At 40.0% G+C, this 16,842-nt stretch overlaps 1 protein-coding gene across 1 annotated transcript; it reads right to left on the bottom strand.

Moving 5' to 3' along the window:
• Positions 1 to 278: 278 nt before the first annotated feature.
• On the bottom strand, positions 279 to 16,729 carry LOC117440680 (general transcription factor 3C polypeptide 2-like). The gene is made up of 12 exons (XM_071202076.1): positions 16,460 to 16,729; positions 15,503 to 15,609; positions 14,142 to 14,733; positions 12,239 to 12,360; positions 9,983 to 10,170; positions 8,322 to 8,407; positions 5,654 to 5,731; positions 4,360 to 4,464; positions 2,883 to 3,110; positions 2,308 to 2,419; positions 605 to 757; positions 279 to 410 (listed from the first exon to the last, which is right to left on the bottom strand). The coding sequence occupies exons 2-12, from the start codon at positions 15,525 to 15,527 to the stop codon at positions 279 to 281; spliced, it is 1,821 nt and encodes a 606-aa protein (XP_071058177.1). The 5' UTR covers positions 15,528 to 15,609; positions 16,460 to 16,729.
• Positions 16,730 to 16,842: the final 113 nt, after the last annotated feature.

Below are 16,842 nucleotides of genomic sequence, written 5' to 3'. Positions count from 1 at the left end.
ATTAGCTAACAATGACATTATTGTTCTATTAATATAAAGGGAGGTCAGGTACTCTTTAAAACAGCTGCTAGTTATGGGTACTTTTTACTGAAGTACACTTCAAAGCCTCTTTACCTTTACTTTAAGAAGTTTAGTCAGTACTTCTACTTTTACCAGAGTATTTTTAAACACGAGTATCTGTACTTCCGGCAGTGGCTCAGTCAGCGGGGTCTTGGACTGTGAGCTGTAGGGTCGCCGGTTCAAGTCCCCGCCCAGACCTAAATATGGAGTGTGGACTTCTACTTGGAGAGGTCCCAGTTCACCTCCTGCCCTGCCGTGGTGCCCTTGAGCACTTGAGCCCTTGTCCCCCCCACTCCCATTGCTCCCCGGACGCTGTGCAATAGCTGCCCACTGCTCCTAGCACTAGACTCCTGGTACGAGGATGGGTTCAAAGCAGAGAGCACATGTCGCTGTGTGCTCTGCATGTGTGACCATTAAAGAGGGTTTCATTCCTCCCAATTCTATCTATCTTCTACTTGAGTAAAGGATGTGGGTACTGTTGGACAAAGAAAATGAATTATAACCCTATGTCACTGTTGCCATGGTAATAGGCTTGTATACATACTGTGCACACATCTGAAGTGTAACATCCAGACTCACCAGAGTTGTCCTGCTTGTTGCTGGAGAGCAGAGCCTCCGGGTGGGGCAGGCTGTAAATGGTGACCACACCGGTGGAGGTAGCCACAGCCAGGAGACCCAGTCTGGGCAGGAGAGGAGCCTTTGGTGGAAGATATTTACAACATATTAACCCAATACCCTGGATCACATTTCCAATAGATTATTTTAGCGTAGAACAGCTTCGATTTATCTTAATGTTTGACCTTAAAAAGAGGATTGAGGAGAACCAAATAAACCCAAAAGATATACTATGTTATATAATATAACCAATTAAGAGAGAACAATTACAGAAGGCAAAATGCATCAAAGTGGAATATGTAAATATAAGCATTCTCTAGTGTCTGTCCAATAAAACACAAAAAATAAAGATTTAGCGCTCAAATGTTTTAACAAGAAAGCTTAATATAAATATCTCTTTTTTAATTTTCACACACTGACGAAGCAATCCGGACCAAATATGCATGGACTAGCCTCGGCCCATAACTTAGACCCAGTTTATCAGTGTGTGTATCAGTGTGTGTATCAGTGTGTACTGCCCTCACTGAGCTTGGGCTGCTGTGCTCTCAGTGTCTCCATATTCCTGCCACATCAGCATTATGGTTGCACTCAAAGGGCCGGTTGTAACTTTAAGACTATATAAAAATACATGTAAAAATATTTAATATATATAAAATAATGTATTATATTACATTATTGCCTCTGCTTTGGATTATCATCGGATAGGGTAAAAGCTTCATAATTAACTACGTCTGAGAGCAGAAGTCTAGGGCCAATAATTGCAAGTCTCTTCAGTGCGAATGTCACAAAATGATTTTAAAAGAAAAGCCAAATTCTGGAGAAAAAAATAAATAAGAGAGATTTTGGGGGAAAACCTGACATTTTTAAAAATAAGTAACATTTTGTAATTCTGAGAAAAAGGAAAATTCTAAGAAAAAAGGCATTAAAATAAAAAATAAAAAATCTGAGAAAAATGTCAGATGCATTGTGGGACATGTAGTTTATGGGCAACGTGCTCCTGTAAAGCGGCATGTAACCATAATAAACTGATTATATTCTTTGCAAGCTCTTGTGGGCCACATCAAATGAAGTGGCGGGCCGGACTTGGCCCCCGGGCCTTGAGTTTGACACCCCTGATCTAATATATCATATTCCAATTACTTGTATACAGAATATACTAGCACTGAATTGTGTTGCACTGTTGGAGGAGCCTGTGACCTCAGAGTAGCACTGTAGCTATGTACACATGGCAACAAAAGCTTTAGCTGATAGAGGCGTTGTTATAGTGCTTTATCTTGGTATGGAGCATGTTGATTATTCTCTCAGAGCCAGCTAGACATTTATCTGGGGTAGAGATCTTCAGAATTGGTTTGGCATGAGATGTGTCAACTCGTGGCACAGAACATGTCTTCATGTTCGAAGCTCCAAATAAACCATCAGTCCATAGACTTTTTGCATTTATTATATGTTGCGTTGTTGGAGGAGCTCAGGTCAGAAGATTTTAATGGCCATTTCTACCCTGTAGCTTTTTGCACATGACAATAAAACCTTCTTGAATCAGTGTTTGCCGTGAAAGTGTCCTGCTCTCCCCGTGTCTCTCTGAGTTTTGTCTCCATTGCTTCAGAAGTTTCCATCACCGTGAGGAGCACTCACCTTCCTGCCGCAGAGGGGGGGCTCCCAGCCTCCTGCAGGACACCAGCTCAGCTGCCAGATGAAGCCTTTGTCCTGAGCCAGGCCGTAGGACAGAGCTGGAGGAGACTCGGGTCTGCAGAGACACAGCAGGATGCATCAGGCAAAACACACAACGACGATGAATAGAAAACATTTTTATATTTGATAAAGGGCCGTCCCAGTTTCCCCAAGTCCAAGGGGATGTTTTTAAATGCCTTATTTTGTCAGTCCAAACCCAAAAGATAGTCAATTGTATTGATTTCAGAAAGAAAAGCAGCACATGTCAACATAGAGAGTGAAAAAACTGATTTTTTTTTTTCCAAATATTGACGACTTTTCTTGAGATAAAACCGAGAAATCAGCAAATTTCCATAAATGAGAGACTTAAAAAACAGTTTTGCATGAAAAATAACGTTAAAGATTAATCCAAGGAAACTGAATAGGTCGTCAAATTGTTGCAACTACCTCAAAATAAACTCTGACAGAGACAAAGCCTATTCAACACAAAAGCATCAGTCGAAGGTGTAACAACGTTCAGTTATCCACTTCCTGTTTACCTGCAGTTGTACTTCAGCAGGCCGAGGTCCCACAGCTGGAGCAGGGCGGGGCCTCCGTACGTCTTGTTGAAAACGTGCTGGTCGTCCATCCCTCGGTGGCAGGAAACAGCGAGGTACTGCGAGGCCGGAGCTCCATCAGGGGTCGGACACCACTCCATGGCCCACACCGGCCCCCCCGCAAACAGGAACATGTCCCAGCGCTCCGAGTGAGCCGGCACCGCAGAGAACCTGGAACACAAACACAAAGGCTTTAAAGCAGGGGGGTCAATCAGCCACATCAGCATTATGGTTGCACTCAAAGGGCCGGTTGTAACTTTAAGACTATATAAAAATACATATAAAAATATTTAATATATATAAAATAATGTATTATATGACATTATTGCCTCTGCTTTGGATTATTATCGGATAGGGTAATAACTTCATAATTAACTACGTCTGAAAGCAGAAGTCTAGGGCAAATAATTGCAAGTCTCTTCAGTGAGAATGTCACAAAATGATTTTAAAAGAAAAGCCATATTCTGAAGAAAGAAATAAATAAGTGAGATTTTGGGGGAAAACGTGACATTTTTAAAAAATAAGTAACATTTTGTAATTCTGAGAAAAAGGCAAATTCTAAGAAAAAAGGCATTAAAATTAAAAAAAACAAATCAGAGAAAAATTTCAGATGCATTGTGGGACATGTAGTTTATGGGCAACGTGCTCCTGTAAAGCGGCATGTAACCATAATAAACTGATTATATTCTTTGCAAGCTCTTGTGGGCCACATCAAATGAAGTGGCGGGCCGGACTTGGCCCCCGGGCCTTGAGTTTGACACCCCTGCTTTAAAGAAATAAAAAATAAAAGGAGGACTTCACTTGAAAACGCCAAATCGGACTTTTTAAATATCGCTGAACTAACACGCAAACATACATCTTACTTTATTTCAAATCTCCAACAAATTAACCTAATACAAACAATACCCTGCATCAAATCTAAACATTTTCTAAATCAGAAATAGATTATTTTAGCGTACTTCACAAGAAAGCCTTGATTTACCTTAATGTTTGACCTTAAAAAGAGGCTTAAGGAGAACAAAATAAACCCAAAATACATACTATGTTATATAATATAACCAATTAAGAGAGCAACATTACAAAACAAAGTGGAATATGCAAATGCAATCTCTAGTGTCTGTCCAATGAAAACCTAAAAATAAAGATGTATCACTCAATGCTCAATTCTTTTAACAGAAAAAGCTTAATATAAATATCTCTTTTGATAACTGTCTTAACACACTGCAACTAAAGCATCGATAGAATTAAATATATTCAGCATTAAGGAATCATAAATTGTGGAACGAGATATTTTCTGACGCATCTTTAGCCAGAGTCGCTAAGTATAGTAAAGCAATAAATTAGATATTGTTGAATGCTAAGTAGAATATTTTGTGTTAAGACATATGATGTAATATTGTAATATGATGCTCAGTCTGACCTGCTGAGTCTCTGCAAGGGCGTCTCCCCCTCCTCACTGAGGCCGTCTCTGGACACTCTGAAGGCCGCAGACTGGAGCTCCTGAGGAAGGTACTTCTCCACGTCACTGAATAACACACGAGAAATAACAAGATAAATATAAGAGACGATGGACGATGCTGTATTAGGAGTACACACAACACCGGGCAGGATTATAACCTAAAACATCTACTTAAAATACCAAGTGCATATTTAAATCAGAGTAGTAATAATTTCACATTTTGGTGAGGTTTTGGTACCGTGATAAAACATTATGCCTCAGTACAAAATAGCAAATAAACAAACCACATCTTGCCACGTTGCTCAGAAAAATACTCTGCTTTGAGAACTAGAACGAGTCTAAAAAGGCCTGCTTGGATTCGACATTTGTGCAATAAATTGATAGAAGTAATACTGCAATGGCCATTGTTTCTGTATAAAGCACCTTTCAAGTGCATCATTTCAACGTGTTCTCAACAAAAATACAACTTTAATATATGACTATGAGCTTAAAGGGGACCTATCATGCAAAATGCACTTTTGTACGTCTTTTATACATGAATGTGTCCCCGGTGTTCCAGGGAACTCACCAAGTGTCAGAAACACAACCCTCTCTTTTCCTCCGTACCCAAATCTCTTAAAAAGGGGCTGCAACGGATCTGATACAGATTTGAACACTGCTCTGACGTCACAGAAGTGGCGCTATGGCTATTGGGCCAACTCCACCAATCAGGAGGAGACAGCCACGGACATTGCCGTTCGAAAGCGCTGGAGACGCTGTAGTACATATGCTAGGCCTCTAGGTGGTGCTGTTCTCGCAGAATCAGCCCGTGCAAAGACCGTGTTAAATTGAGCGAAATGAGGAATGGCTAAAATGCATGATCTGTTTGGTATTTTGAAAAATAAAAAGTATAAATATGCCTTATATAGGTATGGTCCTACACTATATTATTCAAATATAGCATGATAGGTCCACTTTAATTTGATGACTTCACACCATCCATCAGTGTAGAAAATTCAAGTTAATATATAGAGCCCCTTTAAAAACACAATCATGACCAAAGTGCTTAATTACATTAAAAGCATGTCTGATCCAAAAAACTAATGATGGCCATATTCTTCATTATAAAAACACTTAAGAAAATACATCTTAAAAGGAATCAACAGAGGGGAGAAGCCTAACTCTTAGTGCCAAACTATTTCACACAATTTCACTTAAAATGTCCAATGCTTTGTTTCCTCTCACTAATAACAAACACAGGTCAAAGGTGAACTACCTCTGAGGAACGAGGTGCCAGTCGCTGGAGGAGGGGATCCACTTGGGGAACTCCCAGCTGCTGTAGTGGTCCTCCCGGCTGAAAACACACACATCACACACTCAAACACACACCGAAGATAACCAGCGCCGTGGTTACGGAGTGCTCGTCTCTAAATGTTTATTTGCTGTTTGACACATCAGTGAATCTTAATAACTGACTGCGACAGGGTGGATGTTTCTTCGATTAAGTGTAATGACACTTTATGATAATTAATCCGCCATCTAAATACAAAAACAATGCTGACATTTCTACCTGCACAGGTTTCTAATTTGTTTGCATGTCTGCACTAAAGCTGAAAGAGATCAACAAAAATGAAATATCCGAAATGTTTACGATCAAATCCCTAAATATCTAAACTGTAGAGTTCACCATTAATGCTTTCAAATCAAAACATTAATCATAAGTAATGTGGATGTAATGACTAGTGTGGAGAATTCAGAAAAGTACATGACTTAAACGCAGCATTTAAAACCAGGAAAGGAAAACACTTAGAATATTACGATATCAAGTGTCATATAACAACATAGGTAGGGGTGGGCGATATGATGATATATATCGTCGTGACGATATTAGGTCTCCACGATATGCTTTTTCAGAGATATCGTATCTATCGTGATAAAAAAAAATATATATATAAAAAAAAACTATAAATAAATAAACTTTTCCCTTCATGCTAAAGTCTTTTATTACACTTCAAGTCTAAAGTTTACATTTTAATTGTTTGGCACTGACTTTTCCTCATTGATGTTTTACTTAGTTATGTTTTACCCTCCTTTTCATGTTTATTGATGTTCACTGCTAGTGCTACCTCAGAAAGTTCGTTTTTATACTGAGAAACTGTGCCTTGAAGCCATATCAAAATGTTGAATTGTTCATTCAGGGATTCATTTCTGAAATAAAACCAGCTTGAAATGCTATGTTGGTCTGTTACTCCTTTTTGTTTTAGTTTCTGTCACCTTGTAGGTGCTTGTTCTGTTAAGTAACTTGAAAAATAACCATAATAACCGACATGAAAAAATATCGTGATATATATCGTCTATCATTATACTGCTTGAAAAATATCGTGATAATATATTTTTCAATATCGCCCACCCCTAAACATAGGTATATTGCAAAGCCCTAGTTTGCCTTCCATCTTTTAAATCCTGGATTAGCATTTCTTCAGCAATGCGCAACACAAAGGTACAAATCATATAATTAATAATATTCTTCGTTAGATCCACTTAGAGTTTTTTGTGAAAATGTTGAATAACATTGTCACCTAGTGGCGACCTCTGTCGTCAAGGCGATATAAAAAAATCAGGAAGTAAACTCCTTCCGGTTCCTTCGACAAAAACCAAAGCAATCTCTCCATAGGATTTTGGAAGATAGCTGGAAATAAGGTCTGTGGTTGAAACACATTGAAGAGACGGATCACAGCCGGATAATCTCCACATGTCTGTCCTACTTTTATCATTTTATAATCGTAAGTCACCAGACGCAAAATGCTAACGTTATGCTATAGGAACTACAGCAGGGTCGCTGCTTCAACGTCACGCCAACTCAAGATCCATATGCAAACATACAGATTCTAAATGTCGTAGAACAAAACGTGATCCGTCTCTTAAATGCGTCTCAACCACAGACCTTAGTTCCAGCTATTTTCCAAAATCCTATGGAGAAATGTTTTTGTCGAAGGAACCGGAAGTGGTAAAATGCTAACTCACTTCCGGGTTTTAGGACGCGTCACTGTGGCACATGTTAGAAATTAAAATCGATGTTGATATGGCGTAATTTGAATTAAATACACTGTATTTAATTCAAATCTGTTTTATTCTAAAAACCGAATATTCACATTTAACTTCCGGTTTCCGTCAGTGAATTTCGTCATTTCGGTTAGCATTAGCATGTAGCGAAATGCTACGTATTCAAACCCTGAATTGAAGGTGAAATGACGTGATGTTGTACCCTAAACACAATGGGTTTAACACTCGTTTATTGACGCTGAAATCACGTTTATTAGGGAATGTTTAAATAACCACAGACACCAGAATGATGTAATTTAGCAGCAGAAAAAAGGCAGGAATTGCATTGGACCCGCCCCCCGACGACGCAATAGGAGAAGACCTCGGATGACCACAGGAAGAGCAAGCCAATAATCGATCTCTTCTTCTCCCTGACCTCGGCTGACCGGACGCATGAGGAGAGCTCCTCCACTCGCAAATTTAATTTGTACATCACCGCATCTTGTGTGTAATTAAATGCTGTTAACTTTTATAAGCTTCCCTTGGCTCTTTTCAGTCTGTCCTGCTATCAGGGTTCAAGAATTGCTAACACACTCTATTCCCAGCCTTTTAAAGGACACAGATATGGGCAACTTGTTTGGAAGATGCCTTCAAGACACAGTTTTAAACCGTTAAAACATTGGACCTCATAACATAACAGATATACTATGATTTACAGATATACAACTATGAGTAAACGTAACTTTTGAAAGACAACGCATTCAAATCGTCTGTTTTGAAAGGCGTCCTAGTTGGCTTATAGAAACAAAAGGAAGGTAGCTGTCACATTCTCTGTTGGCAAAACCAGGCTGAAGCTGTTAGTTAGCCGTTAGTTAGCAGTTAGTTAGCCGTTAGCTACTCACAATTTCTTGGTGGTCTCAGTAGCGTCCCAAACTGTTTTCATGATGCCGCTGTGGAGTCCGTTGGGGGTTTTGACATATGGGCCACCCTGCAGACGAAAAGGAGATCAGATCGATTCAATTGGAGTAAAGTGTGAGGTAGTGATGACTTTTTCTTTTAGGCCCACCCAAAAGTTAGCATTAACTTCTCCCTTGGCAAAAAGTCAATGACATTTTCCAATTGGATTTAAGATTATTACAGAAAATGTTTATATGTTGTTTAAGCAAGATCATTTCCACATATTAACACCACTTTAATTTTCTAAACAAAGTAAATGTTAGGCTATAAAAAAACTACAGCACGGGCACATGACTTCACGTCGCCACCGCTAAGCTAAAGGTGGCTAATGTTGAGCTATAAAAGGAACTACAGCATGGTCACATGACTTCACCACCGCTAAGCTAAAGGAGGCTAATGTCGAGCTATAAAAGGAACTACAGCACGGTCACATGACTTCACCACCGCTAAGCTAAAGGAGGCTAATGTTGGGCTATAAAAGGAACTACAGCACGGTCACATGACTTCACCACCGCTAAGCTAAAGGAGGCTAATGTCGAGCTATAAAAGGAACTACAGCACGGTCACATGACTTCACCACCGCTAAGCTAAAGGAGGCTAATGTTGGGCTATAAAGGAACTACAGCACGGTCACATGACTTCATGTCACCACTGCTAAGCTAAAGGTGGCTAATGTTGGGCTATAAAGGAACTACAGCACGGTCACATGACTTCACGTCACCACCGCTAAGCTAAAGGTGGCTAATGTTGAGCTATAAAGGAACTACAGCACGGTCACATGACTTCACGTCGCCACCGCTAAGCTAAAGGAGGCTAATGTTGGGCTATAAAGGAACTACAGCACAATCACATGACTTCACGTCACCACCGCTAAGCTAAAGGTGGCTAATGTTGAGCTATAAAGGAACTACAGCACGGTCACATGACTTCACGTCGCCACCGCTAAGCTAAAGGAGGCTAATGTTGGGCTATAAAGGAACTACAGCACGGTCCCATGACTTCACGTCACCACCGCTAAGCTAAAGGTGGCTAATGTTGGGCTATAAAGGAACTACAGCACGGTCACATGACTTCATGTCACCACTGCTAAGCTAAAGGTGGCTAATGTTGGACTATAAAGGAACTACAGCACGGTCACATGACTTCACGTCACCACCGCTAAGCTAAAGGTGGCTAATGTTGGGCGTGATGACGTTTAGTCATTTAGACACTTGATAGCAACCGCAAATTATGAAGTAGAATTGAAATCTCTTCAGCTTGTGTTAAACACCTTATTTCAGGCTAACAACCAACAACATGTTAGTAAAAACCTTGACTTTGAGACGAGGGAACAGGAAGTGGTAAGATGCTGACTCCTTTCTAGGTTATAGGACTCATTACTGACTCAGCTACAGTCAGATATCTACGTTGTATCTCAAAGAACACCTAATTTTAATTAAGATAATCAGCATTTTAATTTTCGGAACAGTCATTATCGCAGTTATGAATCCTTCCGATTGTAAATGAAAGAAGATGCTGCTGTTGCTGTTTTATTAAAAGCTGTTTACTAGTTTCTGGGTAAAATGTGATTATGACCGATAACAACGAAGCCTCAGATTTGACTTACAGGGCCTCGGTTCATATTATAGGTTCCTGGAGTTCTTCCAAATGCCTCTGAGTCCGAGCCCGATTCCTCGGCTGCTTCGTCTTCATCTTCCATATCCTCAGCATCCTCCTCTTCACCAGCATCTGGAACAAAGTCCTCGTCTCCTGCAGAGTCGGAGTCTGCACGTTTCCGCTTTCTGCCTTTACCCCCTGCAGGTGATTAATGCCAAAGAGATATCAATGTTAAGGGAGAGAGGTAAATAATGTTATTATGATATGTCTAAAATAACTAATCTGGCAATAGACACTTTTATTTTGAACTTATTTAACTATAATACAATGTTAAGAGGGGGAAAGCTGTCTATTGTCACTTTAAAATGACAAACTATATCAATACTAGATCAGAAATGTATTCATTAGCAAAGAAATATGTTCATTAAATATGTATAAAAAGAAAACCACAAAGAGATACAACAGTGCAAAACGTGTATGATATAGGAATTGAATATAACATACATTAATTAAAATAACTTTTTGTGGATGACAGGTGGTAAAAACAATAAATGTTAAGAGTTTCCAAGAGGTGACAAACTGGGCTAAGCGTTTACTGTCCTGCTATTTGTGATCTATGCTTGCAGCGCGGCCCTGACCTCTGACCTCTGACCCACAACTACGTGACAGGAAGTGTTGGGACATGCACGTCGCCCTCTTATCTTAGCGTAATGCTACACCACCATGATGCTCAACGTTCAGCCTGGAACCAGGATTTATTTATTTATTAATAGAGAAGGACAAATTGTGTTGAGCTGTGAGAAAACACCTAATGAGGAACAGAACTGGTCCTGAATGTCTCTTGATTACTCATTACATTTAGCTGACGCTTTTATCCAAAGCGACTTACAATAAGTGCGTTCGGCCTACAAGATACAAACTTGAAGAAAACAGAATCATAAAGTACATCAGGCTTCATAGAGCCAAGTATTTCAAGTGCTACTCAACTGGCTTTAGATAAGCCAGTCCTTTATTAGTATATAAGTGCTTTGTTAGCAGTTCTATCGCTCGAAGTGGAGTCTAGGCGTGAGATGACGAGAGCCTGGGCCAGAACCAGTGGCGCTTACTGGGTTTGATGATTTAGATACCATCACACTTTTTCTTACAAAGCTTTATGATATCTAACATGTCAGCAATACGGATTTGAAGAATACATTTTCCATGCTTTCTTTCCCAAACCTAGCATTTCTGCCAGGGGGGCGTCTTGCCGTCATTTGACGCCCTATTCAGCTCGGAACGCCCTGAACTCGAGCCGAGTCCAAAGAAAAAAATGTAGTCGATCGAGAGTTTTTATCGCTTGATAAAACCTCTGTTGGAGGGGCAAAGGAGTCTGGTGGGATTATTTTCACCGCCAGCAAAGCGTGTTCCTGTGACGGAAAGTGTACTGCCGGCGAGCCTTGACGGGGGGTGCTAGTGGTGCACGTGCGTGAACTGCGAGCACCGGAGTGGGGAGACTGATGCCCTTGCCACACGAGGACAAAAACGATAACGGACCGCAATCGTTATCAAAAAGTCTTCGGTCCACACGCAACAGGCACCAGAAACGTACCAGAAACTACCGTTTTCGTCCTCGTGTGGCAAGGGTATGAGGCTCCGTGGTGAACTGTGGTAACATGAAGAGCCGGCTCTTCTTAGTGAGCCGAGCCAAATGATCCGGCTCACTAAAAAGAGCCGGAATGCCCCCCCCCCGCTTTCGGGGTGGACGCCCTCTCAGCCCTGGTCTGGCGGAAACAGTAGAGAATATCTATTCCTTTCTCATGGAGATGGAGCCAGTATTAGCTTAGCATAAAGACTAGAAACAAAGGCTGTCAGCTAGCCTCTCAAAAAGATAACAATACACTGAAGCTCCTAATACCTGAGGAAAACACTACAGTGACTTACGGCAGTTTAAATCATGAGTCCCCGCTGTCAGTGTCTTATTCACTTTAGAACATGATGCTAGTTATCTTTAACTGAGAGTGTGACACATTTCATTCAAAGTTCTGTGTGTGTGTTTTTGCATTTATTTGACAGAGAAGGTACGAGGCTGGAAATGAGGGAGAAGGACGGAGGAATGGAAATGAGCTCAAAGCTAAATCTGGCACTGGTACGCTTGACACATTTTAATGTTTTAAGTGTTCATTACTGTCATTGTCCCTGCCAAATAAACGATTAGATAAATAAATAAAACATGCAACAAAGGTCCCAAGGCCTTTAACGAACCTGGTACGTTTTATTTCCACTGTACCTTTGTTTCCTTTGAGGCCTTTCTGCTCTGTGCGAGGGCCCTTGCTCTCCGGCTGGGAGCCCAAGTCATCGTTGGGGTGACCGAGCTCTTCTTTTGCCAAGTCGTGGAGGTACTTCAACGCCCTGGAGAAATGATGTAAAACACGTTGTTTACATTATTTTAAATATAAAAAGACTTCATTGCTCTCATTGAAGTAAATAGAAAAATATCGTCAAAGCATCAAAGTGTTTATACATATCTCTACGTATGAATTACTTTTTGAGTGTATCAGAATATTTTAATAGTGAGAATTTGCAGGAAAAATAAAAGGAGATTTTCCTATAAAAAAAAAAGGTTCATTGAAAAAGTCCCAAAAAAGATAAAATTGGAATAAAACTATTCAAATAAACATAAGAAGTGCAAGTAAGATGTTCAATAAAAGACACGATAAAATAAAAAATATGTATAATAAAAAAGGAATTAAGTCAAATCTACAAAAAATTAAATAAAATGGAAAAAAAAATGGTATATAAACACAAGACGTTAAAGTAGGAATGTTTAATTAAAATACTAAATAAAATAAAGATATTTATATAAAAATCAGAATAAATCCAATAAAAGATCAAATAAAATAGAAAGAATATGAATACAAACATAGGAAGTTAAAACAGAAATGTGCAAATGTATATTACTATTTATATATAGGGAGGCGTGTGGCGCAGTGGATTAGTGCATTTGTGTTCGGATCAGGGGAGCACAGGTTCGAACCCCACTGCAGTCAGCATGTCGTTGTGTCCCTGAGGCACTTCACCCCAAATTGCTCCTGTGGGGATTGTCCACAGTATTGAGTATGTAAGTCGCTTTGGATAAAAGCATCTAACAAGTATTATAAATCGAGCAATCTGATTGGTTCTTAGCCGTGATATACTGAGCGTATACCATGGGTAGAATTGTAAGTTACTTTTCACAACAAGTCAGTATCCCTCCGCGTCTGAGAAAAACAGTATACCGTTCAAACTGGAACAAGAATGCAGCGGAGAAGTAACGGGGCAGAAACCCTCCTTTGTACGCAGCGGTCCAGACATAGACATCAAACGGCAACACATATTCAGTGTGCAGTTCCTTTGGCATCAGGGCAGGGATATCTAGATACTCTCCAAGGTTTGACATAATGAATTGTGCTACTTTTAAAGCAAGCAACGATGTTTTCAAATCTGTAATCAAAGAGGTCCGCAAAAACACTATCGACCAATCAGATTGCTTGATTTGACTTGTCAGTTTTATAAATATAGGCAGGTAGACCAACTGGAGAAGTGCCACCATTCAAAAGCTTTCTGATGCGGGTCTTGAAACAAAGCAGAGAAATGATGAGCGTTAGTGGCCACAGGTGCGAAAGCTCTCTCCAGAGCTGCTGGAAGCCAAATCTCGGGGACAGGAGAAAGTGGAGCAATATTCTCACCACGCCGAGCAACAGCCAGAACAACCTCAACAAGTAACCTCGTAAGCCATGCTACTGATGCTGGACAGGTTTTCAGTGGCGGCACAATAAACGGCAACAAACAAATGCATGTAAATAAATAGCCAAATAATGGATCAACGCTCTCTGTCTAATATGTTCGCTAGCTGTTAGTGTTGTTGCCTAGCAACCACCTCGCACTATGTTTCGTGCAGAAGGCAACGGAGGGACTATTTTATTTTGAACATCATTATTTACTAATAAAAACTATTTAAATTAGAGTGTGTATTTTTCTTTCATATTGCCACACTTGGTAACCGTTTTATAAAAGCAATAGCTCACTTCAGGTCGTGAGCTATTGCTTAAATATACATTGTACACATGCTCAATTGCACATTTTTAAAGGGTATATGTATGTTTGCACCTTTGTCGCCTGCTAAGTAATAAAGTTTAAACTGTGTATCTCACACTTTAGCCGCTCCTCTCCTGCGGCGTCCGCTCGGCGTCATCTCCTCGGCTTCATTCGGCGGTTCCTCTATCACCTCTTCCTTTACAGGCTGCTGCTTCTTCACATACTTTCTCTTAGGCTTTGGGGTCCCATTTTCCTCCTGCACAGCAGCTACAATCCCACCCTCATCAGTTGGGAGACTCTCATCAGTGGTGGGAGTTTGTTTGGCGGGGGTTTTCTTAGCTGGAGTCTTTTTAGCTGGAGTCTTTTTGGCCGGAGTCTTTTTGGCCGGAGTCTTTTTGGCCGGAGTCTTTTTGGCCGGAGTCTTTTTCGCTCTCACTGCCTTTTTAGGAGTTTCATCCGACTCTGAAAGTGTGTTGTCAGTTTCGTCTTGACCCCCGTCTTCAGTCTGTTGTGTGGTATCCTCATTAGTTCCATTCTTTACCGGAGACTTCTCAGAAGCTGCTCCTTTTCCTCTTCCTGAGCTCCGTCTTTTTCGCGGGGAGCGTTGCACATTGGTCACCTCTTCAGTTTCATAATCCAAATATTTTGGATTTTTCTTGCGTTGTCGTCCTTTGGAGCTGGGTGATATGTGGCAACCCTGGTCTGGCCCTGCAGGGAGAGGGAAGACGTTAGAAAAATAGTATGTAGAAATCATTGAAATGTATCGAAACCACAATTGAAAGACTTGAGCTTTACTATAAAAGACTATGCAATTCACCGTCAATAATTACATGCTATGAATACATTAAATACCAGAATATAATACTATGTTGGATCCTGTAGTATTTTTGACTTTTGATTTTAATTATCCAGAATATTTATATTGTTTTGTTTATATTGTTAATATTTTAAATTTTATTTTTAAATTGTTAATTATCTTTTCCACTTTTTAAGTATTGTATTTGGTCTCAACACACTTCTGCTTCTGTGATTAAATCATTTCCAATTATCTATCTATCTAAACAATATTGTAAACGTCTGCACGCACGATTAAGGGACGTCATTGTTTTATAAAGACACACAAGAAACAGGACATTTTGGAAAGTTACGACCCACAGTTACCAGCCAGGAATTGAACCAGGGACTCACTGTTTAGAGTTTAACACAAAGACTTGTGCACTAACCACTTGGCTGTAGAATCAAGACAGTTGTGAAACATTTAACACAATATTTAATTGAGACCAAACAGCTTCAGGGATTTGTATCATCCTGATTATTATGCATTAGTATAAACAGTGTTGCTAATCTGAAACTCAAAGTGCTACTTCATAACTGACCGCAGGCCTCAACAACATGCAATTTTTGTTTCTATTGCAACAATATATTGACATTGCACCTTTCAAATTGATTATTTGATATGTTTAGGTGCCTGTATTACCTTGTCCAGAGTCAACAGGATCCATAGGCCCTGGGTTTGTTGTGCTGTGGTGGTGTTGTCAGACGCCTCCTCATGTATGGGGCAAGTGTATCACTCTGGATGAGCTCCTACTGAGAGAATAAACCAAAATGAAACGTTAAGTCAACCAAACCACATCTGAGAAGTATGATATCTGAGAATATAGTACACACTACTGAGGATTCATTACTTAAAGAGGTATACAGTGACACATACAGTAATATGTCATCATAGTAGCTCAGTGTGTCTCTGGACTGACACAATTCAACAACATTGCAAGCGACGTCTTTATTGTATTTTAAACCACCTGAAAGCTTACTAAGTCAATATTATCAGTACAAATATGTTGTAAGGAAACGCGGAGTTTAAGAGCCAGACATGTTATCGCGTTGTTTGATCATATTAAACCAAATCTCGTGGAGTATTATGATAATTCTTTGCTATCAGTACTTTCAAGTTTAAATCAGTCAATAGATAAAGATGTCTAATGACTTTTAACCACTTATAAATTCGGCATATGTTTATAGTATCATACATATCAAATTAACAATTGTTTTAATACTTTCGTTTCGCATTTGTTTTGCCGATTTCTGAGAATAATAAGCAACTCTCGTTCAGTAGTGATAATTATATGCTATTGTGTATATTTCACGGGTAAATGGACTATTAACTAGATAGAAACTATTAATTTCGAATTAATTTTAACCACTTATCAATTCGGCATATGTTAAAAGGATAATACATATCAAGTTACAATTGTTTTGTTTCACATGTGTTTTCCCGGTGACTCGTCAGCTATCATGCTAGCATCACACAGCTAATGCTAACAGGCTAAAGTGGCAGTTGGTGCTTCCTTTACTGCCGTTAAGTGACTCCTAAAACCGTCCGGTAATCGATAAACGTCACAAATAATAATACTGATAACCTTTAAAGCCTCACCCTTCATGTATCAGAGACTTCCCGGTCCGGTGGCGAAGCCTGAAAAACCTCGTACCCAGTCTGGGGAAACAAGAATCCGTTCACACGGGATCGAGTCCCAAATCTGCTACCGGGAAGTAATCCGTGTAATACCACCGGAGCCGTGGAGAAATAACGGGCATCTGTGGGTAGTCGTTATTCTTTCCCGTACGGTACAATATTGACAGTCCCCGCTGCCTTCTTTGAACCCGATTCCGGTTTCTGAAACTCACATTCTGCTCACATCAGACCGCCATGTTACTGTACAGCGTGGAGAAACACACCGCCCCCTATCAGCGGAGCAGGGAACTACACCTGTGAGAGTTAGAGCCTCTCTCAATATCAACACCTGCAGAGGTTTATTT

Source organism: Pseudochaenichthys georgianus, unplaced genomic scaffold (genome assembly GCF_902827115.2).
Source record: "Pseudochaenichthys georgianus unplaced genomic scaffold, fPseGeo1.2 scaffold_1122_arrow_ctg1, whole genome shotgun sequence".
NCBI lineage: Eukaryota > Metazoa > Chordata > Actinopteri > Perciformes > Channichthyidae > Pseudochaenichthys > Pseudochaenichthys georgianus.
The sequence above is the reverse complement of the archived record's forward strand: the minus strand, read 5'-3'. Positions and strand labels throughout refer to the sequence as shown.

What these genes read in the sequence shown, in the direction of transcription:
- LOC117440680 (XM_071202076.1), bottom strand. Translation starts at nt 15,527, where the DNA reads ATGGATCCTGTTGACTCTGGACAAG. An exon ending in AGGAGAGGAGCGGCTAAAGT is followed by an intron (nt 12,361 to 14,141) that starts GTGAGATACACA and finishes TCATTTCTCCAG; the next exon opens with GGCGTTGAAGTACCTCCACG. An exon ending in CTGCTGAAGTACAACTGCAG is followed by an intron (nt 2,420 to 2,882) that starts GTAAACAGGAAG and finishes GTGTCTCTGCAG; the next exon opens with ACCCGAGTCTCCTCCAGCTC.